A 22,829-nucleotide genomic window follows, 5' to 3' on the forward strand; every position below is an offset into this window, starting at 1 on the left:
ACAGGCGGTGGAGGGCACAGAGTTTGCGGGTGTGATTTGTCATGCTCTCCCGGGCATTCTGATGCCCTCCTCATTAAAAACGCACCGCTGGGGAAGAGCCCCGTTGTACAAACGGGACCGGGCAGGATGGGGCGTTAGACACGGGAGGTCTGAGTGCCTGGAGGAAGTGGGGGAGGCCTTGGCTGCAGTGCTCAGCTACGTCTGGTGCTGGGCTCACCAACCACATGGGAGGCTGGGTCATCCGTGGCTGCCTGTGGGTCGCGGGAGTTTCGTGTTTCAGGCACGAGAGGCTGCGGGTGAGTATGACAGGAGGAAGGGGAGGTTTCTGTGGGGCGGGGGAGGGGTGTTCGGCTGGACCCCGTCCCACTGTGTAGACGGGCTGGGGTGACTGGCAGGGAGAACCGGAGTGGAGAAGGGGTGCGAGCACGTCCCGCGGGCGGGTAGAAGCAGCCAGAGAGGAGCAGCTGAGGGCCTCTGTGCCAGAGACCAGGGGCAGCAGAAAGGGGCGGGTCGGCACGAGACCAGAGGTGGGAGAGGGTCCAGTGGGGATTAGGGAGCCCCGAGGAGCAGGTGGCACGCTCAGGAGGTCGGGGAGCAGCGAGGGTCAGGGGGCTGGTTCCGGGCTCCGGGAGGAGGAGGCAACACTAAGCTTCTGTGGAAGCTTCCAGGGAAGGCGGCAGTCAGGGCCACCAGGGCCACCAGGTCCACGTCCCCCAGCCACAGAGCCACAGACAGGCCGGCGGAGCCCCCACGGGGCCGGCTTGTCCCGTGGGCTGAACAGGACCGCCTGTAGCCAAGGCCAAGAGTGCGCCGTGCCCCGCTGTCCCTTTCTGTCCTCCCACTGACCCGTCATGCTTTACTAGTAGACGTTCTGCTGCAATCTACGGTTTTGCTAAAATTAATTATAAGAGGAGGGATTTAGGAATTTCTGTTACCCCCGCTGTTGCTAGAGGATGACACACCATCCCTCGTAAGCACAGCCTCTCCGGTTAGTCCCGGCACAGCTGCGGCAAGCCGGCAGATGCGTGGAGCCCGCGGGGGGACGTTGGACGCGCTGGCGCGCTTACACCCTTCCTGTACGGGACGAGCACCGCACGGGACTTCGGGTGGTTTGGCCACTACCCACGCTGTCAAGCAAGAAGACGCGCCCTGCTCAGCGGTCTCTAGTGCCCCCCATGTCCCCCTACCACACCCCCCCCGAAACTAGGAAGAACGGAGGACGAGGCCGGAGGGACAGGGACGGCGGGGGCTGCCATCAGGACGCGCGTGCCGTCCTCGTCTGGTGCGCGAGAACCAGCAGCGGGGCGGAGGTGAACGTGTCCCCAGACTGGCGTGCGGACGCTCCGCAGTGCCCCCAGGGTCGGGGCGCAGTCGGAGCCCAGGCGCACTGTCCCGAGGTGGTTCTTTATTCCCTGCTCACCCTTCAGGGCCTGCAGAAATGCGGGTCTTAAAATCCGACTCTGGAAGAGTCTTTATGGTGGAACGGCCCCGTCCCGGGAGCGGGGGCAGGAGGAGGCGGCTGGGCGGCGCGGGTGGGCAGCGCTCCTCCCCGCCGGGCGGACTGGCCGGCGCGCACGCCCTCTGTTGCTCCAGGAACGGGGCTCGGCCCGCGCACCGCCGCCTGTCCCTCCCCGGGCCGGGTACTGGCACGCCGCCATGGCCTCTGAATTACGAAGCGGGAAATGATGTCTCCTGGCCTGGGGTGTGGTTTGTGGACTGGCTGTCAACACAGTATTTCCGTGAACGTAGGAGCAGTAGTCATTTCAAATAGCTTCCTTTGCACAGGTCACTTCTCGCTCCCAGCCGATTGCCAAGCTTGAAGCTGGCGGCAAGGGCTTCCCTGCATTTTGATTTCCGCCTGGGCTGTGCTCAGGGCCTGCCCCCAGGGGCACTGTGTGCAGCGAGCACGTTGCTGGAACAGCCACAGAGGCCCGGCCGGGAGTCTGCTCTGCCCCCGGAGCTGACGCTGCCTCTGTTCTGGGCCGGCTGCTGCTGACCTGGCTCTGCTGCCCCAGCACAGGCCACCCTTTCTCGTGGGCGCTCTGGGCACACAGGACGTGTGTGCCACCCGTCAGGGACACGTCGTCACCCTAGGGCTGCCAGGAAGTCGTTCTTCCTAGAAGAGGGATGCACAGCGGCCCTGTCTTCGGGCCGTGTGACTTGGCCGGGCCCCCCAGGCAGCCGTGCCGAGGGCGGGGCCACACGGGCCAGCGACACGGCCAGCCCTGAGCGGGTGCGTGGGCTCTTCGTTGGGACAAGTCAGCTGTAGCCACACCACTGTCCCCATGTTCTTCTGCTCACAGGAGTGCTGCTGTTGCGTTTATGGGAAACACCTCAGGGTTTAAAAGGACTTTTATCCTGTTTGTGTTGTAGGACACCAGGATATCCCAAGAAACCGGGGCTTTGGGACCCTGAAGGCCGTTCTGGTCCGTCTGTCGTTTGTAAGCGCGCGTCAGCGATTCTCAGTGCTCACAAAGACCAGAGTGCGGTGACCGTACTGCCCTTTGTCGTGGAGGCGACAGGGGAGACTGGCTGAGTGCTTCTGTGACGTGCGGGCTTTCTAACGGTAGCTGCGGAACGCTCTGTAGCCTTCGAAGGGCTCTGCCACGTGGCTTCCCGTTCGCTTTCGCGAACAGCCCGAGGACCCAGCCGAGCTGAAGCAGGATGGAGGCTGCGCTCCTCGGCGTGTGGTTGCCGGCTTCAGCTTCACGTACAGCAGAGCTCGCGGGGCGCGCAGACCCTCTGTTCCGAGCCTGTGTCCTGGCCATGGCCCCCGCTCTGCCTGCTTCATACATGGCAGCCGATGTGGCGACACGGTGTCGTCATAGACGCCGTCTGGAGTTCCCCTGAGAACCAGCTGACCTTCGGGGACCGCGCAGGCCTTCCGGTAGTGTGTCCTTGTGGCGCTGTGGGACACATGCTTGGGGCAGGGGATGAAGGTGCCCCGGAGACCTCAAGGAGGACTCAGACGTGCCCAGGGCGTAGGGATGCCTCTCCTCTCCCCACTGCCCTGGGAAGTTGGCAGGTCCTCAGGTCACGTGCTTCCAGTTTGAGCTTTCCTTGACCAGACCCCTCCTGTGCGTCCGTCCTTCTCAGGGTCCCTCGGCCTGTCCTCACACTTGCTCCCGGACCCGGTGCCTCCTGCGTCCTTCCGCATGCGCCCCCACGGTGCCCCTCTGCCAGCAGCACACTGAGGCCTCTCCCTCCGTGGAGCCCTGTGCCTTGCCCCCGGCCGTGCCAGGGCACCGTGCCGCCCCGCCATGGGCTCCAGTCTGGCACAGGGGACGTGTGCCCTGCGGATCAGGAACAGCATGTCCTGGGCTCAAGCCCCCCATCCCCTTCTCTGTTTCCAGCCACGTTCCCTGTACTGTTCTTGCAGATGCCTTGTTTCTGTTCCCTCCAGCCTATTCTTGGTCTCTGTCTTCGTGCGTCGATCTGGGCCCCTGCGCCGTCTTCCCCTCTGCCTCTTCAGGGCGGGCGCGAGAGCATGGAGAGCAGCACGAGGGCACCAGACACAGGGCAGAACGCGTTCACGTTCACCCCAGAGGGTCAGACTCAGCGTTGCCGGTGGCAGAGTGCTGGACCGCAGTGTTGGCAGACGGAGTCTGGGCTGTCCCCCGCGTTTGCTCTTCAGACCACACGGCCCAGAAATGCGCGTGGGTGCCAGGGCGCTGGGATGGGCCGCTGCTCCCTTGTGGTCTCCTGCACGGACAGCATGACGTGCACTCAGCGGAAGGCGGAAGATGGGGAAGGGTCGCCCAGAGTGCCAGGCACCTTGCGGATGAACGTTCTTATTTTTATATCCTTCTTGTCCGTATGTGCACCCAATTTCCCCGACCTACAGTCACGCGTATTTTATATTTTATTTTTAAATTTTCGGACTACCATTCTCGATTGTTAGCTAGGGTGTTATTCCCAAATAGAACACTCTGTCCCGTTTGTGCACGACGTTATTTAAAGCATTTCCCTGTTCCTGCAAAACTCAAGGATCTGCAGGTGTTTCCCCCTGTTCATCCTTGTGGTGCGCCCCCGAACTTTTGCCGCGTTTGGACTGTTTCTTAGAGTCATTTCTGGGACCAGGGTCAGTAGGGCAAAGCGTGGAGCTTGTGATGTCGGTTGCCAAACTTCTTCACCAAGATGGACTAATTTATGCCACCCCACAGCTCCCATGCCTGGAAATGCCGTCTCAACGCAGGATGGTCTTTATTTTCAGAGAGAACGTGTCCCTTAGCTTCGCGCAGATACTCTGGTCCCAGGGCGGCTCCTTGACGGACTGCCAGGCTTTTCCCCAGCTGCTGCCCAGCCTGGCGTCCTCACCAGCAGCACACGATCTCGCCTGCCTCCTGCGTCCTGAGATCCCGTGTTGTCCCACATCTGTCCAGATCTGACGTGTGCTTTTTCACTGCGTTGTCTCTTTCCTTGTTGAGTTGTAGGGGTTCTTTACATGTTCTAGATGCTAGAATCTAGAATATCCGATCAGAAATACGTTTTGCAAATCATACTTGCACGTATTTTCTCCCATTCCGTGGGCCGTCTTCCCACTTCGGTAGAGCCCCGTGCTGGGGAAGGCTCTCCGTCTTACCTGCCTTCCTTCACTCGTTGCTTATCCTTTGATGTCATCTTCCGAGTCGCCAAGGTTTACGCATCTGTGTGTCCTCTGAGGTTACATTTAGGTCTTTGCTCCACGTTGACTGTTTTTGTGGACGGGGTGATGACGGCCGGGGAAGCTCACCTCCACGCGGAGTCCGCTTCTGACGCAGAGAGCGCCTCCTGCGGGTGTGGCCGGCGCCTTCCTAGCCGGCCGCTGGAACTGCGTAAGGACGAGGCAGATTCTCCTCTGCAGAGGGCCTCGCTTGGTCTAGACTCTGGCTGGGGACAGCTTAGTGTAGGAACTTAAGCCGTTGACCCATTGTTCAGTTTTTCACCTGACACTAGAGCAGGACACCGTGATGTCCTTGATACCGCTGGGACCATAAGCCTTTGCAGTTTTCATGTGATGATCACGTGACAGCTTGAATAATGTGTTTTCTCTGTGGATTCATCAAATTGCCAGCATATCTTTAACACCACACCGTCACCCTCTCTCCGTGCCCCAGGATGTCAGGCCTCTTCTCTGTGAGTCCCGCTGGAGTCGCTCTTAGGATCCTGTTTGTAGCGGCAGCGGAAAATCGGTGTCAGAGCATCAGCCTTTCCCGATGACAGGAGCGACCCTCCCAAAGCCGTACGCTCTTCCCCGGTGGGCGCGTGGCCCAGGCGTCCGGAGCAGGAGAGCCTCGGGCCCCTGGGGGTCATGACCTGCCCAGCTCTCTGGGAAGCAGCTGTAGAGAAATCCCAGAGACAACACCTTTCTGCTGTGTCCTTTCTCTAGTTTTAATGCTCCTGTGCTGGTCTCTCTCCACATGCTGCGAACCACGAAGAGAATGTCCACTCAGGACTAGGACTGGAGGGCAGGAGGCCGATAGCAGCTCGAGCCTCAGGTGTGCGCCGCCTGTGAGGCGGGTCGCGTGCCGCTGTCCGTCCTCTGCAGCAAGAGGCAGACCGCGGTGCTCCGGCCTCGTCCCGGCCGCCGTCTGTGGCTTGGGCCGCGTTCTTGCGCTTCAGGACAAAGCCAGACCTTACCTGTTGCCCTGCTGCTGCTGTCTCCGGAGAAGCAGGGCCGTAGATTTGTGTGGAGACACACATTTCATCCCTGTGGCCACCGCCAGCCAGCTCCCTGCCCAGGCCACAGCCTGAGGGACCGCACCGGACCAGGCAGAGCAGCTTGAAATCGTCGGTGCTGCGATGGGCTGGCTTTCCACGCGTGGATGTCAAAACACACGGATTATGCACAAACGTTAGTGACACTGGAGCAGGACACCGGGACGTCCTCAGCCGGTCTGGTGTCTCGTTCTGGCAACGGCGGGAGCAGGTGCTCCTCTGTCTGTGCCGGGCGGACATGCGTTCGGCTTCCTGGCTGTCCGGAAGGGAACCGCTGGGGGCCGCGTCTGCTCACTCGTTCTTCCTTGGAGCCTCCATGTACATGGAGGGAAAAGGGATTTTCCTGGGGCAGCGAAGAAGTTCGAAATGCTGTGGGCTCAGACACTGCCCCTTCCTAGTGGGGGATCCTTCTGTTTCTGGAAGCCATCGGGGCAGGTTTGCGGGGTGAGGCCCCAGGTCGCTGACCTTCGCTCTCTAAAACATAGACGGGGAGCGCAACGGGGAAAATCAGCAAGTGTGACACATGACCTCCGCCGGCATAATTCCCGAGCCGCCTCCCGGGATAAGGGGCCGGAGGACAGTGTCACAGTGACCTCTGCCGGCATAATTCCCGAGCCGCCTCCCGGGGTAAGGGGCCGGAGGACAGTGTCGAGGCCGGCAGGAGACACAGTTTGCGCAGAAGAGGGAGTTAGAAGAGCAGCGCGATCTCACGTGTTGCTCCCAGAACGTCCGGAATGAGCTCCGTCTCTCAGCGGCGTTCTTCCTCTGCCCCACGCGCTGGAACGTTTCCCTGGTGGCTCTGAGGGTCGCGAGCACGGAGAAGCAGCTGGCCATCTCGCTCTTCGGGGTAAGCGGCACATTACACCGCGCCTCTGGCTTGACCCCCCAGCCCCCGCCGCCAGCCCCAGCCAGGCGGCCGGCATGTCACCTGCTGCTAGGAAGGGGAGAGGCGCAGGCTCGCGGCTCATAAAGCAGCGGAGACGTCTGGTTCTCACCAGTCCACTGGTTTGATCGATGTTTCTCTCACGAGAAATCACGAGAAATGTGCTGGTAATGTTTGGAGACTTTCTGGGTGTTCTGCTTTCCTTGAGTACAGCTCGGGGCACGCACGGAGGCCAGCACATGGGGGGAGCTGCCGTCTGGGGGGGTTCCCCTTAAACCCAGAGCCACCACGCTCTCAGTCCAGAGGAGGGCGAGCCTGTGGACGGTGGTGGGCGGCCTGGCGCTCAGGGCGTGGTGTCCTCCACGGCTCTTGGCAAAGGCCAACGGGACAGGCACACTGTCCGTTTCCTTTGATTCTGCTGCCTCTGTGCAGCCGGGGTCCGACCGGCCTCCCGGCAGCTCCCAGCCCCGCCGTAGGCCTGCCTTGCGCTGCCCGGGGTCCTCTGTCCCGAGCTGCCTGGGGTCCTCTGTCCCGAGCTGCCCCCGGGGTCCTCTGTCCCGAGCTGCCCCCGGGGTCCTCTGTCCCGAGCTGCCCCATCCTCTTCTGCCCTCGTTTGTCCCGCGCTCCGTGATGGAACCTGAAATGAGGCATTGAACGCGCTCTCCAGAGCCCTCGAGGGATCCGCGAACGCGGTTTCTGAGTTAGGATCCAGTCGCCTTGGCCCACGTGGGCACATGTGGCGTGTGGGTCTGGAGGACGGCGCTCAGGGCAGCCACTGGCGGGGTGATTTTAGGACCTCCTGAACCTCTGCCTTCTACCCCGGGAACGGGGCTGATAATGGCGAGCAGGGGAGCGGGCTACGGGAGCCGCGGGGGCAGTGGTGCTGTCGTGGGCCGGCCCCGCAGTCCTGGTGGAGGGGCAGCTGGAGCCGCGTATGCCCACGGGGGGAGCACACCACAGCTGGTCTGTCGTCACGTCGCCGCCGGGAGCCACCCGCCGCTTTCCCTAGTCCCCACACCATGCACCCCCCCACCCAGGGACTCAAGCTGGTGCCACTGGAAAGTAGTTGCGATTTTTTAACAGGAAGAGCTTGGCAGGTTTACAGTGCAGGGGACTTCCTCAAAAGAGGCTCCCGCATTTTAGGAGCAAAGTCTGCTGCGTGCAGTCCCGGGTGGGAGTCCGGCATCCCCCACGAGCCATGGAGCAGCCTCGCCTGTAGCCGACCGGACGGCACGGTGGCCGGGGCTGCTGACCCTCCCATGACGGGGACGGGCGTTGTCGTTTAGGGAGGGGGAGGTTGGGTGTGTGTGACTCGGGGGGCCCAGGGGCTTGTGCTGGTCTTGCCTGCAGAGGGGCTGACGTAGTGCTCTTCTCGCCCTGGTCGCCAGGCCCGTGTGAATTCCTTCCGGCCGCCTCTTCCGTCACGTGTGCAGGAGACTGGGCCTGGCATGGGGCCAGCGGATGGGCAGCGATTTCAGAGTTCCACAGCGACATCGGTTTCGGTCCCCATAATAGGGACCGGCTGACTTAAAGTGATCCGTGCGAGAGCCGCCTGTGTCGCCTGTGAGCCCCGCTTGTCTCAGCGCGTCAGAGGCTTGTGGGTTTAAACAGGGTCAGCTCTCAGGTGAGCGGGAAGGAGTCTGGTGCCACACGGCACCCCCGCCCTCACTCCCTGAGGCAGGGCGGCCACTGTCTCCTCCATGCTTGGGGACACGGGCCCGACAGGGCCCTGAGGACAGACCGGGGTCAAGGGCATAGCTTCTTAATACAGAAAGAGCACGTCTGAGGGCGTGAAAGAAATAGGAAGAGAATAAACGTGTAGATGATTGTAATTTAAGTGTCTGGTTCTTCTGTGGAAACGAATCCCTTCAGGTGAACCTGCGTTGAAACTCACGCATCTGCCACAGGCCCCCTTTGAGCTAGACCAAGAGGGATGAGGCCCAGCCACTCTGTGCGAGCACAAACAGGTGCAGACGTGGAAGACCTTCCCTCTTGGCCCCACGCGCCCCGTGCTCCCCGTGCCCGCGTGCCAGGGCTCCCGGGCTCCCGGCCACAGCCGGCGTCCCTTCCCCTCTCTGCTCTGCTGGCCGGTTTCCCAGGGCACCCGAAGAAGCCTCCGAAGTCAGCTGGGGGGGGCTTTTGAGGGGCCCCCAGTGCACGGGTCAGAGCCCTGGGTGCCTGTCCTCCGAGGCAGCCCCTTCCTGACTCAGCCGGGCGTCCTCTGGGCAGGTCAGTGTCTGCTCACTTCCCGTCTCCGGTGAGGGGCCGTGTTCTTTCCTGAGTCTCCGGTCGGATCGGAAGCAGACGAAGGAGCCTGGGGAACCTGGGGCACCTCCGACGAGCAGGGTCCCAAGTTCACACGGTGGCATCTGCGGGAACAGGCCCCGGGCCATGTGGGGGTGTCCCTCGGAAGCCCATCATGTGCCTTGTTGTCTCCTTCCCTTGGGTGTTGGTCATGAGAGTCACCTGCGTGGGCAAGGTCGGCTCCTCAGGAGAGCGTGCGGGTTTTCCGCTTTTGCGGGGGCGCACACGGGCTTCCTGATCAGAACCCGCCGCTCACGAGCTCTGCGGCAAGCCGAGGTGGGAGAGGCTGGGGCCTCCCTTGGAACCTGGCCTTCTTCCGAAATGGGGACACGCTGCCAAGGTTTTGAACAACTAGATCTTGCCCTAGAATGTTCTCCTGCTGTGGACCCATCAGCATGCGAGTGCGTCTCCGTCTCCTTCTCTGTGGATGGTTTCGGGGTAACATCCAGCGGCTCTGGAGAGCAGTGGAGAGAATCATGAAATGAATCCCCCGGGCTTATCACCCCAACTTTACCAGGTTGCTTGCTTCATTGTTTTGTATTTATGGCTATTTTTAGTAAATTACAGACATTATGATGTTTACCCGCAAATATTTATGCTTTTCTTTGAAGTCATTTTCCTTTTAACTGCAATTGTCTCGACATTTTAATCTCTTCTAAATTAAAAAGTCAGAAGCCTTGTGAAGTTCACAGCACTCCCGTGATAGCTGCGTCCGATGACGGGCCAGGCATGCTCACCGGGTGGGTACTTCTGGGGGCGCAGGGCCCCTCCGTTGGTGCCTGGCCCCCGGGCTGTGGCCAGGAGACAGTGGGGGTCAGCTCCCTGCCTCGCAGGGCAGAAAGCTCGGAGGAAGGGGTGTCGTGCCCCTCCGACCGATGGAGTCACCGGCTGTGCTCTCAGCAGCCATGATTCGGAGCAGGGCAGGCCCGAAGTAGCCGCCCCCGGGCCGCACTCGCGCCCTGTCCTCGTTACAGCCTGGCCGGCCTCGGGAGAACAGGCCGCTCTGGGCCGCTCGAAGGGCAGCTATTTAAAGTCAGTAAATTAGGACCTGATGGTACCAAACGGCAGACTTAATTTGGCTACAGATACCGGTGATGGACACACTGGTTTCGTGTCGGGTTTTGTTCTCTGAAACCTGCTGGAGTGAGTGAAACGCCAGGGAATGTGCTTGTTTGAAGTGTGCTTATTGCTCCTTTGAGCTGCCCTCCCCCCGCCAAGTTCCTTTTCAAAAGGGTAATACTCGAGGCCCAGTGTCTCTGGCGGGTGCTTCTTGCAGGGGAGGCCTCGGAGTGAACAGTCCGGAACAGGAAAGCTCCCTGGCACGTGGGTCGGGGGCTCTGGGAGGCGCCGTGTGCCACCCATGACGACAGTGCCCGGCCCATCTCTCCCACCAAGCACAGCCTCTGGTCGGAACCCAGAGCGTATGTCAGACTTGAGCCACAGCCTGTGGTGGGCCTGAACTCTGCAGGTCCTTCCTCTGTCACCCAGCCGTGGCCAGGGGCAGGCCGCGTGCAGGGCCAGCATGGAACAGCAAGGGCAAGACCTCCGGGGGTGCGTCGTACAGAGGGGCGGGGCTCCTGCTCCCGGGGAGGGCCGGCCTGTGCCATCCCCCAGGGAGCGCGGGTGTCCTTCCGGACTCGGAAGCTCTCCCATCTCTGGCTTCCCCGGTTTTCGTGGCGCTCAGCCTCCAGCCCCCTCCCCGCCTCCTGGAGGTCAGAGGTCCCCCTGCATCCAGTGTTTGGTCTTTCTGGTGAGTGTCCCCTCGTCTGCATGGCCTCGGCTATGGCCCGAAGGGACCCCTGAGTAACCAGCGGCTGTCCTGTCTCTGGGCAGGGGAGGCGTCCCGTGCTTTATGCCTTCCATGAAATTCTATAAATATTGTCTCTGTGGAACAGAAAGATAAATATTAAGTTGGCAAAATAATACAGCAAGATAAAAAGAGAACTAGCAACGGGAAGGAAGAGGTTTAAGAAATAAAATTTAATTCTAAAACTTAAGTGACCTTAAAATCAGGCACTAGTGAGTAGGTGTTACAGGAAATGGAAAGCAATAAAAAAGGAGAAGCTGACAAACAGAAGAACAAAGATTCAACATGCAGGTAATTGTCTCTCAAATCCAGGAGGGAGCAGGCGTAACCCAGCAGCCCGTGAGCACACGGTACACGTGGCCACGGCACACTTCTGAGCCCTGGTCAGAGGTGACCACATGGGGGGGCATCAGCCAGGACACACGCGGCATGTGTGCACACTCACATGCACACATATGGGGACATACAGAGGCAGCAACATACGTGCACAGTCTCATACACAGCAACACAGACCAGACACATACACACGTGCACACACAAACTTCACACGCGTGGGTACACAGGCTCACACACGCAGACACACAGTCACATACCCACACCACACTTACACATGTAGGTGTGCGGGTGCACACACGCACACACACACACAGCCGCTACCGTTGAGTTCAGGTAAACTCTCAGTGACCAGGGCCCTGCGGTGCAGAAGAGTGACCTTCTCCGTGAGATGCTTTCGAGGCGGCTTTGATGACTTTCCATCAGGCTGCCTATTAACATAATCCATCATGTTAGTGGGTGAAGGAGAAACGTTATTTGATAAAATTAAAAATGAATTTTAATGAAAACTTGTAACAAAAATAGAAGGCTACTTGCTTTGTGTGAGAGAACGTCTTCCACACCGGCTGCTCCCATCACTCTGGGTCCCCATCAGCGCGATTAGGGCCCAGAGAAGGGCGTGGCCTGGCTCTGGTCCGTCGGCGCATTGTTCTAGAAATGCCGACCAGTGGCATCACCTGCTGAGAAGTCACATGAACAGTGTGCGTCTTCGAAGGAGAAGGCGAAGTTGCATTATTCATGTGTGAGCCGAACCTCAGCTTTGCAAACAAGAGTTAAAACACGGGGAAACTACACGCAGTGGCCAGCGGCTGACCGAGCGCACCTGCAGACAGCACTGCGGAAGCACTGCCTCCTGAGGGCACGGCGGGTTCCTGGGCGCACGGGCCCTGGGGACTGGGGTGCTCTGTTTCCTCGTCCGGGACTGGCTGCCCTTGACTCTCTTAGTGCTTACGCTGACATCACGTTTTATGCTTTCCACATAGGGCATTTTTCACAGCAGTCGCTTAAAATGTGTTTTATTTTCTGTATGTTAGAAATAGCCAGCAAGTGGGTGCCGGGAAGGAAAGGAATCCGCTTTATAACAACAGTAACCGACAGCGACGGGCACGGCCTGGCTCAGCGCGTACCGTGTGCCTAGATAGAAAGTCCTGTAAAACTTTACTGATTGAAACGAAAAGAAATTGAATAAAAGCGGGACTTGCCCACATGATTACATGTTGAGACCCGGTAAATGAAGGTTATAAATTCTCCCTAAATTAAATCATAAATTCCACACAATACTGATAAGTTGATTGTAAAGGTCAGCTGGAAAAACCGCTGTCTGAGAGCAGCCTTGGGAACCGGGTTTGCGAAAGAAAGCTCGTCCTGCCGTCCCCAGCACGTTCCGAAGACACAGTTGAAATGAGAGTGTGGACCATCACGTCCGTGGAGCAGAACAGAGATCTCGTTCCAAAAGCAGAGTCTGTGTGTGTCGGAAGAACGTGTGATTCAGAAAAAGAATGAATTGCTCAGTATCTGCTATTTGGGCCACGTGGCTCACCATTTGAAGTTTTCAAATCCCTCCCTCTTAATGTAATAAATTCCGAATGTAACAAAGCCTCAGATGTGAAAAGGAGAACTCACAAAAGTACTGGGAAAATGATCAGGGGGGACAATTAAAAAGTCATAAAGGCAGGGATAGATTTTATAAAACACAGACTCTAAGTGTCGTGCGGCCAAGAAAACAGTAGATAAAATCTAAAACACAGCTGATGTGTGGGCGACATAGGGTTGAACTGTGCAGGTCCACATAGAGGCCGGCTTTTTTTAGTAAACACGGGACAGTAAGTTCTGTAAGTGTGCTTTCTCTGATGATTCTCTTTTCTTTTAAAGATTTTATTTATTTATTTGACAGACACAAGATCACAAGTAGGCAGAGAGGCAGGCAGAGAGAGAGGAGGAAGCAGGTTCCCTGCCGAGCAGAGAGCCCGATGTGGGGCTCAATCCCAGGACCCCAAGATTACGACCTGAGCTGAAGGCAGAGGCCTAACCCACTGAGCCACCCAGGCACCCCTTTGATGATTTTCTTAGTAACGCGGTCCTTTCTCTAGTTTATTGTAAGAATGCAGGATATGATTCTTGTACAAAATATGTTTTAATTGTTATCGGTGAGGTTTCCGTAGGCTACTAGTTGTTAAGTTTTGGGGGAGTCAGAAGTTACATGCAGATTTTGTCTGTGTGGGAGGTCAGTGCCCCTCACCCCTGTGTTGGTTTGGGGTCAATGTAAAATTATAAGTTGAGAAAAATTTTGCGACATGTAACCAAAGGTTGGTTCTTGGTTCTGTTAATGTATAAAACACTTAAAAATTGGTAAGATGAGGAGCACCCCAGTATAAAAATGCAAAGGGCGTGAATAGGCAACAAGCAAAAGAAAAACACAAAGAACCCGGAAGTTATTGACTGGCATTTAACCTCTGGACTAATCAGAGAAATTCAAACGACATGTCATTTCCCCACCTGTCAGTCAGGCAGACAGCGGTTTCCTTTTTTATGATGATGAACCCAGTGTTGGCAAGAAGTGAAAAAATGGGCATTTTGGCCTTCTTTTCTGGAACGCCGTCAGACAATGAGGAGTAATTCAGGTCTAGTGTACCTGTCCATTGGGCAGGTCCGCTTCTAAGAATGCGTCCTGAGGACAAGAAACTTGGTGTCCATACGAACAGGGCTCATTCAAACATTGACAAGGGGACGTTCTGCATACCAGTGTTCATACCGCCCAAGACATGCGAGGACAAGTTACAAAACAGCATTGTACGGGGCAGTATATTCCCGTGACAGAGCACTGGTTAGCGGTAAAACAGAATCAGCTCACAATACACACATGGCCACGGGCGAACCTGGAAAACATACTGCTGCCCAGAGGCCGCCTTGTAGGACGTCCACACTGGACAGCTCCGCTTCTGTGAGATTCTAGAGCAGAGGAGCAAGTCGGGGGAGGCGTCGGAACCGATTCTGTCCCCGGGGGCAGTGGGAGGAACCGTTCTGGGACGTCGGCAGTGCTCTCTGTCGGGAGTCCAGGTTACGTGGCTGTATGCATTGTCACAAGTCAACGAATGTGTAGCGAAGATGTGTGCACTTGATTGTGTGCGGTCTAACTCAAGGACACACGTGGAATCTGGAGGGCAGTGTGTGGTACGTCCAGCTGCACCAAAAGGAGAGTGGACTTGTGGAGGGAGACACAGACGTGATAAAGCCAACATAGTCAGAAGCCGGTGGTGGAACCCGGCGGAGGGACGCAGGCCTTTCCTGTAAAACTCGTCCAGCTTTGTTCAATGTTGGAAAGAATTGGTGTTGGGGGGGGGGGATATTTAGAAAAACAGCTGTCACAAGGCTTCTCTTGTGCAAAGAAACAAAAACCCACGCGTCGATGCTGGTTGTCTCCAGGAGCGGGGCACGTGTGGAAGCGGGACCCCCGTGTGCAGCGGGTGGCGGTGTTGAGGGCAGTGGGGACAGACTTGGGCTCCCCCAGCAGCACCCAGTGGGGTGTACGGGGACAGAGGTTCCCTTTATCCTTGAACAAAGTCAGTTGGAATGATTCAGTGTTTTTTAACAGCTGTCTTGGGATTTGGGGTAATTGTCACTTGTAATGTTCTGTACCTCTTAATTTTTTATGGCAAATACATCTTTTTTTGTTGTTTTTAGTTAGGAAAATAGTTCATGTCTTTCCGTTCTCAGACTCAACACCCAGCAGTTACATGATACTTCATGAGGTTCCAGAGCTGGGTTTGTTTTTATTTTTTAAATACTAAATGATTATGATTTGTTTTTCATAAAATCTTGAAGCTCCTTGCTTTCAAGAGTGACAAGAAAACAAGAATGTGGGTGAAATATTAGAAAGCCATAAAAACTACCACATCAGTCTCCTACCGTATCCAGTCGCTCACATGTATTTGGTAAGCAGCAGAACTGTGTGCTGGTCACTGTCCCTGGCACCAGAGCTGTAGAGATTAACAAGAAGAGAGAGGTCCTTTTATACCCTGAACATACCTTCCGTGGTAAAGACAGATGCCAACAGCTGTGTAACAAAACACTGGGGAGTGAGAAATGCAGAGTGAGGGGTTGGAGAATGGAGATGTTTTCCTTTGGCTGGCCAGGGGAGGTCGAAATCTAGATAAAATAAAGGAGTAAATCTTAGTTTTTTGGGGCAAAGATACTGCAGGCCATGGGAACAGCAAGTGCAAAGGCCCTGAGGCGGTCTCTGTCAGGGTGTACAGGCAGTTTGGTGGTAGGACTGGTGACCTTTGGCTTTGCTGTTAGTGTAGGGGTGTGGCTCTGAGTCCGGGAGCGTGGTGGTAACTAAGGCATGATTCCCCCCACCACCCAGGAGGTCAGTGGATGGCCAGGTGTGGATCAAGCCCCCTTAAAGCAGCGGCTGGCTCTCCCTGTCGGTGCACACCTGGGGGTGGGTGTGGACTGTCTCCGTTCAGCCTTCCAGTTACTGTCTCCACGCGGCCCCTGGGAGTCTCGCCCCACATGTGTGCCCGGCAGCAGCCCGCCAGGACTCGGGAGACACTGAGCCAGTGAGGGGGCCGCTTTCCGGCAGAGCATTGCCCCGTGTGCCTCGTGGACTGGGCGTGCCTGCGGGATGCACTGGGTGATGGTACACTTCCCTGCAATTCTTCTGTTTCTCCCTGAATCCGTTTTCTTCTTGGTGCTTTTATGTGGTGGTTTTTTGTGTTTTGTCCAGAGCTAATTATTATTGATAAGAGAACTAGCCTGATACAAATTATTCTGTCATCACTGGAATCCAGAAATGGATAAGAACGTTTCAGATAAAAAGACAAATGACAGAGTGGCACAGTTTGCATAGAACCCAGGGTTAGACTGGAAAATGCCTTTCCTGAAGATCCACTTTATCCACCGAGAGATCCTGATTTACCTGAACCCGCCACAGGAGCTGCCTGTGTCCTGGAGCCACAAGGACAGCAGTGTGGGGGGGACAGTGGTGCGGGGGGGGACAGCAGTGGAGCCCCACCTCCCCCCAACCTGGAGGCTACCCTCGGGAGTCCCTCGTTCTCATAGCCACCATCCTCCTGTCTCTCTGTGACCCTTCCTACCCGGCAGCCTCACACACGTCACAGCTTGTCTCCCTGAACGTGGCTTGGTGCTTGTACCCGTCCCTCCCATGTGGGCCCACTGGCCTTCTCCGACTTTCCTCTCCGACTTTCTTCTCGTGTCCCGCCAGGGAGGCACGGAAGTGCTTCCTGCAGGTGTGCACCCGCCGCATGCCTCCTGGCGGTCGGGTGGGTTGTTGGAGTGTAATCTGTGAAGCAGGTGAATTAAATGTTTCACGTTTCTCCCACGACAAGCTCAAAATTGGCTGCTTCTTCCGTTGCCGTGTGCCCGCAGCCCGCAGCCCAGGGAGGAGGCAGGGGGTGGCTCCCAGCCTCCGGTAGTGCCCTCAGGGTCCGGCCCGGCGGCCTGCAGAGTCCGGTCCCTGTGTGACGCAGTCAGGGGTTGGATAAGCAAGTGACATGATGGAATTCGCTGGTGTCTGGTTCCTCCCACGTGTCCCTTTGTGTGCCCGGAAGTCATTCGTGCTCACTCATCGTGCCGGCGCTCCCCGGCTGGCTTTCTTAGGGGAGAGAAGCCGCTGTGTCCGTTACATGCGCAGACGCTGCCTTTCCTTTCTCACCTGTACCCCTGCCCGGGACCCTGTGTCCGGGTTCCCTCCCTCCACTGACCGGCTGACCGTCGGGATTGCTTCATGAATCTGAAAGCCGCCGGGAGTGAGAAGCCTGCCCCCGCCCCCGCCCATATGCCCTCACGTCCTGGGCACTGTTGTATTTCCTGCTAAATACCCCCGCAGCGCGACTCACTCTCTCTCCTTTCTCTGCAGGTTTTGCATGCAGAAATGCGTGAGCCTGGTGCCCGGGGTCACACTGGATTTAATAGAAAAGTAAGTCAGATTTTCAAGCCATGTGGCTTTTGGGGTCTGAGGGGGGTTCTTTGAGCACTGTTGGTTCCAGGGGCCCTTGTGGTCAGCGTGGGGGTGTCTCCCAGCGTGTGGGTGTGTACTCCTGCTCTCCGGTGACCGCCATGCTGTGACTGCCGTGCTGGTGACCAGCGTGGGACACGGCTCCGTGTGCGGCCATATGAAAAGAACAGAAGAAAAGCTGGGTTCGTTTGAACGTTGACAAACACTCCTCACATTCAGTCAAAGCAGAAACCTACGGCTGCACACAGAGGTCACCTTTGCTCCCCGACTGCTGTAGCTGGCTCATTTCTCCCAGCACCCCCGCTTATATTCTGCAAGCCCCCGACCCCGGTCTGTGTTCCGCCTCAGGGCTGACACGCTGCAGTCCCGTCCGGCAGTGCCCTTCGTGGACTGTGGTCGTGAGACCTCTCCGCGTGCTTCCAGGTGATCAGGCGGCCCGGCTGCCTCCTGTTGTGGACCTCCCTGGGTCTGAGCTACTCTGTGGCTCCAGACTTAACCTGCGTCGCAGGTGTGCGTGTGCGTGAGACTCACCTGGACTCATCCTGGTTCGTCTGGGTTGTTCATAAGCCCTCCGCCCTGGACACTGCTTCCTCCGCAGTCAACATACAGGATGGTAGTTCTCTAAGTCTTGATACACAAGATCGTGGGTGAGAACAGCTAAGGCCTGAGTTTAATTAAATCAGGTAGGGAAAGCAAACAGGCTTCTGGGTTTCCCTCCTGGAAAACTACCTGCCTGTATGTCAGAGAACTAGAGAAGAAGGTTACGTCTAACCGTCCACAGGCACGAGGGTACGGGTCCTTCTGGGGACCGTGCGCTCTGTAGCAGCTCCGCTGGGCTGGCACAGAACAGCTGCCCGGCGTGCCATTAGTGGGAAGAGCAGATGAGACCAGTACACACAGGATTTTTACACTACACATGGCAACGTGTGCAGGAGTAGGGGTAGAACAGGCACGAAACGGTGCGTCCGTCTTCACTCTGAGTGGAAGGAGCTGTGTTAACTGACTTGGGTTTGTTCCGTCTTCTAAATCTTTCTACAAGAATATACACACATGGGATGCCTGTAAAATAAAGAATCCAGAGACTCTTACCAGGGCGCCCGCAGACACTTCACCGAGTGTCCGTCCTCGGTGCAAGTTGTGAGTCGGTGTCCAAGGAGATCGTGGGACTGGTCTGCTTGACTTCAGGGAGCTTCCGTTCACCAGCAGGGCGGGTCATGGTGGCTGGACCTCGGTGCCTCCCCCACCAGGCAGGGCGTGAACCCGGCTACCACCTCCGGGTCTGCGTGCTGCCCTTTCGCGTCCCGGTGCCCCCGCGCGGCGCGGACGCTCCCACCCCAACCGCTCGTGCGTCCTCAGCCACACGGAAGCAGCAGCACCGCGTTCTCCGAGTCCTCCAGGGTAAAAGGAGCAATTAGAGATCCGTAAATGAGAAGTATGTGTTTTCTCAGTGGTGTAGTTAAGCCTCCTGATCATGCTGGAGACAAGCCTGCCGTTCAGTCGGGCCGCGCTTCCCAGCGGGTCTTCACACCCGCGGCAGGGCCCGTGGGACGACCGGCCTCCGGGGACCGCGGCAGGACAGCCAGTCCACTCCCGGCGCCCTCTCAGATGTAAAATGTGCGCCGCGGCTTCACACCCGGCGCACGGCCCACAACAGAACAAATTGTGAAATTGGACTTCATCAAAATTTAAAATGTTTACTCTCCGAAAGACACGGCTCAGACGGCGAGGGGACAAGCCGCACGCGTGAGGAGGACGTGTGCGAACCGCACGGCCGGCGGAGGACCTGTGCCCAGAGTGTATAAAGATCCCACAGAGCAGAAAGAAGAAAAAAAATTCAAAATTGGAAAAAGACCCGAGGAGATACTTTCCCAAAGAGAATGTAGGAATGGCCAGTCGGCCCGGGAAAGATGCTCCAGACCACTAGCCGTGGGGGAAACGCCAAGTAAACCACAGCAAGAAACCACAACACCCGTGAGGCGGGTCGACGAAACAGGCGGCGAGGGTGCGGGGCGACCGGCGCTCCCGTGGCCCTGCTGCCGGGGCGAGCGGGACGGCCACGTGGCAGGAGGCCAGCACCAGGGGGCCACCGTCCCATTCCCGCGCATTCGTCCACGGGAAGGAAACTGGGCACCGAAGAACCCATGCGAGACCGTTTGTGGGGCTTCATTCATCGCCACCTGACGCGGGAGCCCCCAGGGTGGCTGGATTAGCAGAACGCGCCTCGTGCGACGGGACCCAGCGGGAAATGCACGAGCACACGGGTGGCCCCAGAAGCCCCGTGTGGAGTGACGCCGGCAGCGCCAGGGCGACACCTGGTCCGATTGCATTCACGTGACCTTCTGGAGAGGACAGCGCGCTCGGGTCAGAGACCGCAGTGGCAGGGACGGCGCGGGGAGGGTTCGCTCTCCTGGCTGCGGGCGTGGCCACGCGGAGCCGCGTGTGCTGCAGTCGAGCACCGCACTCCCAGAGAGGCCGGTTTACTGTACGACGACGCAGAAAACAAAGTTAACACGTGGCGTGGGGAAGTGAGGCGCCGTGTAAGGGGGTCCGGGGCAGAATGGCTCCGGGGAGGCGCTGCAGGAGCGGCCCGGCCGGGGAGCTGGGGCGGAAGGACGCTGAGGCCAGGACCCAGAGCGGCCGCGGCTGGTCTGTGCGAGGCGCCTCTTGGTCCGGGGGAAGCGGCGTCACCGTCCTCACGAGGACTGGGTGAGGAGGGTTGCAGAACAGAAGGAAGCGCCCTCGCATGTGAAGACGTCAGTGTTCTTTGTCAAGCATGATTTTCCTGACTCCGGTCTACGTCTCCGCTCCCGGCGGCCAGCCCGCACCCCCACACGCGTCCCCTTCCCGCCTCGCGCGGGGCGGCAGCGCGGGGGTTAGAAGGCTAAGGCTCGTCCGGATTTTGGAGGAAGCCTGGAGAGGGAAAACGGCCTCACGCGCTGATCCCGTTCACGGATGCTGGGTGCCGCCACGCGACTCTGGGGGACGGTGTCCACGTCCGCCTCTGCAGCAGAGAAGAGGCGATCCTGATTTGGGGGGTGGCCTGCATTTTAGGTGCTCAGTGCCCAGAGTAATTGGGATGGGCTACGGCGCGCCTGAATGAACCCCACTTCTCCCTCAGGACATTGGGGACGGAGCTTCCTTTGGGGGCTGTGGCAGGGACGGAAGACGGTGTGAGCCGGTTGTGTAGAAACCTCAGGTCTCTCCTGCAGGAACCGTCTGTGAGGCCTTCACTTGGGCCTGAGTCCTTCTCTGGATGCAAGTCGCAGAGTCGAGCAGAGACAGCGCCCACCAGCCCACGGGGTCCCAGACGGTGCCTGGCCGCTCTCCCTTGTCGCTCGACAAGGATGGGGCGATGTTGACGGTGAGGGTTGGGTTCTTGGGGTTGTGCCAGGACAGATTCCAAACTCCAGAGTTACAGAGCACCAGGACAAAGTCAGGTGTGACGCTCCCGGAGACCCAGGCGTGTTAACCGTCAGACCCGTTTCTGAGGAAATGCAGGTCTGTTTTCTGAAAGATTTTCTTTCTTTCCCTTCCTTCCTTCCTTCCTTCCTTCTTTCTTTCTTTCTTGAGAGAGAGCATGGGCAGGACCGGGGCAGAGAGAGAAACAAACTCCTCGGTGAGCAGAGAATCCAATGCAGGGCTCGGCCCCCGGACCCCGGGATCACGGCCTGAGCCCAAGGCAGAGGCTTCACCAACAGAGCCCGCCGGCGTTCAAGGTCCCTCTGTTTACAGGAAAACGTTAACTCACTTATTTTAATGTTTGGAGTTCCCCCGCGGTGCCTGCAGCCAGTAAGAAGCACTTCCGAGAAGCAGACTCAGGTGTGCAGTCGGCAGGCGAGGCAGGAGCGGGGCGCGTCCGTGTTTGACGGAGCCGCCCCGGCCGCCGTGGCGTCTACATTCAGAGAACATTCCTGGAACGAGCATCTCATTGGATTCTTCTCACCCTGGGCAGCTGCATCAGCAGCTGTCTGGCTCCCACTCTCGGGGGCCGTCCCCATCCCCCCTCACCCTGCGACTCGGGGCCCTGCCCGTGCCGCTGACTCCCAGCAGTGCTGACCCGGTTGTCCGCAAAGACATGTCATACCCGCGGTTGTCCTGTCCTGTGGCTCAGAACCGAGCAGATGGTGTGAAGTGTGCGGTACGGTGGACGGTTCACGCCCCGGCGGCCGGCGACTGAGGCTTGACTGCCCTCCCCTCCTGCGTGGGCTGCACGCTCGCACGTCGTCCGCTGTCAGACACGTCTAGTGTGTTAGCCATTCACACACCCTCCCTCTGCACAGCGCCCGCGCGTCGTGGGCACTTGGCCTGGAACTCGCCTGCGAAGTGCGAGTGTCTCATCGAGGCCCCAATGGTGTTTTCGTGGCCAGGGTGCGTCCGCGGCAGGTTTGCCTGCCTCCCAACCCTTTGAGCCTTTAGGATAGGAAGTGACATGATCTGCAGTGCCACAGCTAAAATCCCACAGTCCAGACTCGGGCCGGGTTCTGTGTTGTGTTTTGACTCAGGTACAAGGTGAAATGCTTTCATCAGGCTATGGAACAATGCAGAGGACGGAACCCAGGGTGTGGAGGGGCACAGGCGACCAGCGTTGCTGAGTGTGGCCCAGCCCGGGGCTGCCTCTCCCACCGACCCCGGTGGGCCTGGCCGTGCAGACCTAGGCCACGTGTGCGAGGGGCACTGTGGGCCTCTGGCCAGGGTGGTCGTTCCAGAAGCCCCAGCCCAGCTTCCCACGTGCAGTCCCCATCAGCCCCGCTGTGGCGGCGGCCAGCTGTGCCTTGTGCAAAGGGCCAGGGCCTCTGTGCCTGAGGACGAGGGTCTGTGCACCATGTGCCAGGGCAGAGTTGTCACTGGTGTGCTGTGGGGGAGGGGCGTCAGCTCCCCGACAGAAACCCGGAGAGGAGTCTCTGAAAGCAAGGCCCGCGCCCATGTTCCTTCATCCAGGGCTCCAAGCGCACACATAGCACACACCCGGGGCCATAGCTGATTGGTCAAAAGCCTTCGCATTTCGGGGATTTGGGATCATGTTTTTCCAAACGTTCTTCAGGTGGAGTCGCGAGCGGTTAGTTGGGTGATCCGGCGGGGGCGGGCTCAGTGTTGACTCACCGTCCAGACTCTGGGCAGGGGCGGGAGGTCGATGCCCGTCCCTGGCCTCAGGTCCTGCTCTGGGAGCCATGTTCCACCCCAGACTGAGCCGGGGGTAGGGGGGGCTTCCAAGTAGCGTCCTGCGGCTCTCGTCCACGCCGGCATTCCCCTTCGCCACCACGTGACCGGGCAAGGTGGGGGCATAGACATCATCCCTCCTGGCCTGCGCCTCGCGGGGGACCGTAAACACTTCCGGATTTTTTTAATTCACAAGCAGCTTATGTTTGGAGAAGCCGCAGAATATTTCAAAGTATATACATTGTTAATAGTTTGGGAGATTCCAGTTGCACAGTGTTGCGGAAGCTGGTGCTGTGGTTGCCAGGTGAGACCTGGCGGAGCTGGGTGGCAGCTGGGCAGCGCTCCGCTCCCGTGTGTCCCCGCTTCTGGTGACCGGCCCTCTTCTCTGAGAGCCACAGGGTCCGGGGTCTGGGGGGTCACGTCTGCAGTAAAGCCGGCAGAGCGTGTCCCTGTCCCCGTCTCTCCCGTGTGAGGGGCTGTGGCCGCTGCCCACCACGCTGTGAGGCTGTTCACGTGGACACTTGGTGCAGCTCACTGGGGGTCTGGTCATGGGTCCAGGTTACTTGGCGAAATAACATTTTTCATTTCACTTACGGGACTGGATGGGAACCGGCTCTCTGGCTCGGCTCCTTGGCCCTGTGTCCTGTGCTCTCCAGCAGTTCGTGCTGGGC

General features: G+C 58.3%; 1 protein-coding gene across 7 annotated transcripts in view; it reads left to right on the top strand.

Moving 5' to 3' along the window:
• The window catches only part of RPTOR (regulatory associated protein of MTOR complex 1), a 306,996-nt gene that overhangs the window by 158,049 nt on the left and 126,118 nt on the right, over positions 1–22,829 (top strand). For all 7 annotated transcript variants that reach the window (XM_032322464.1, XM_032322470.1, XM_032322466.1 and 4 more), the window contains one exon: positions 16,903–16,962. In XM_032322464.1, the coding sequence (XP_032178355.1) occupies positions 16,903–16,962 (60 nt within the window). The remainder of the gene's footprint in view (positions 1–16,902; positions 16,963–22,829) is intronic.

The sequence above is a fragment of the Mustela erminea genome, chromosome 18 (genome assembly GCF_009829155.1).
Source record: "Mustela erminea isolate mMusErm1 chromosome 18, mMusErm1.Pri, whole genome shotgun sequence".
NCBI classification, from domain to species: domain Eukaryota; kingdom Metazoa; phylum Chordata; class Mammalia; order Carnivora; family Mustelidae; genus Mustela; species Mustela erminea.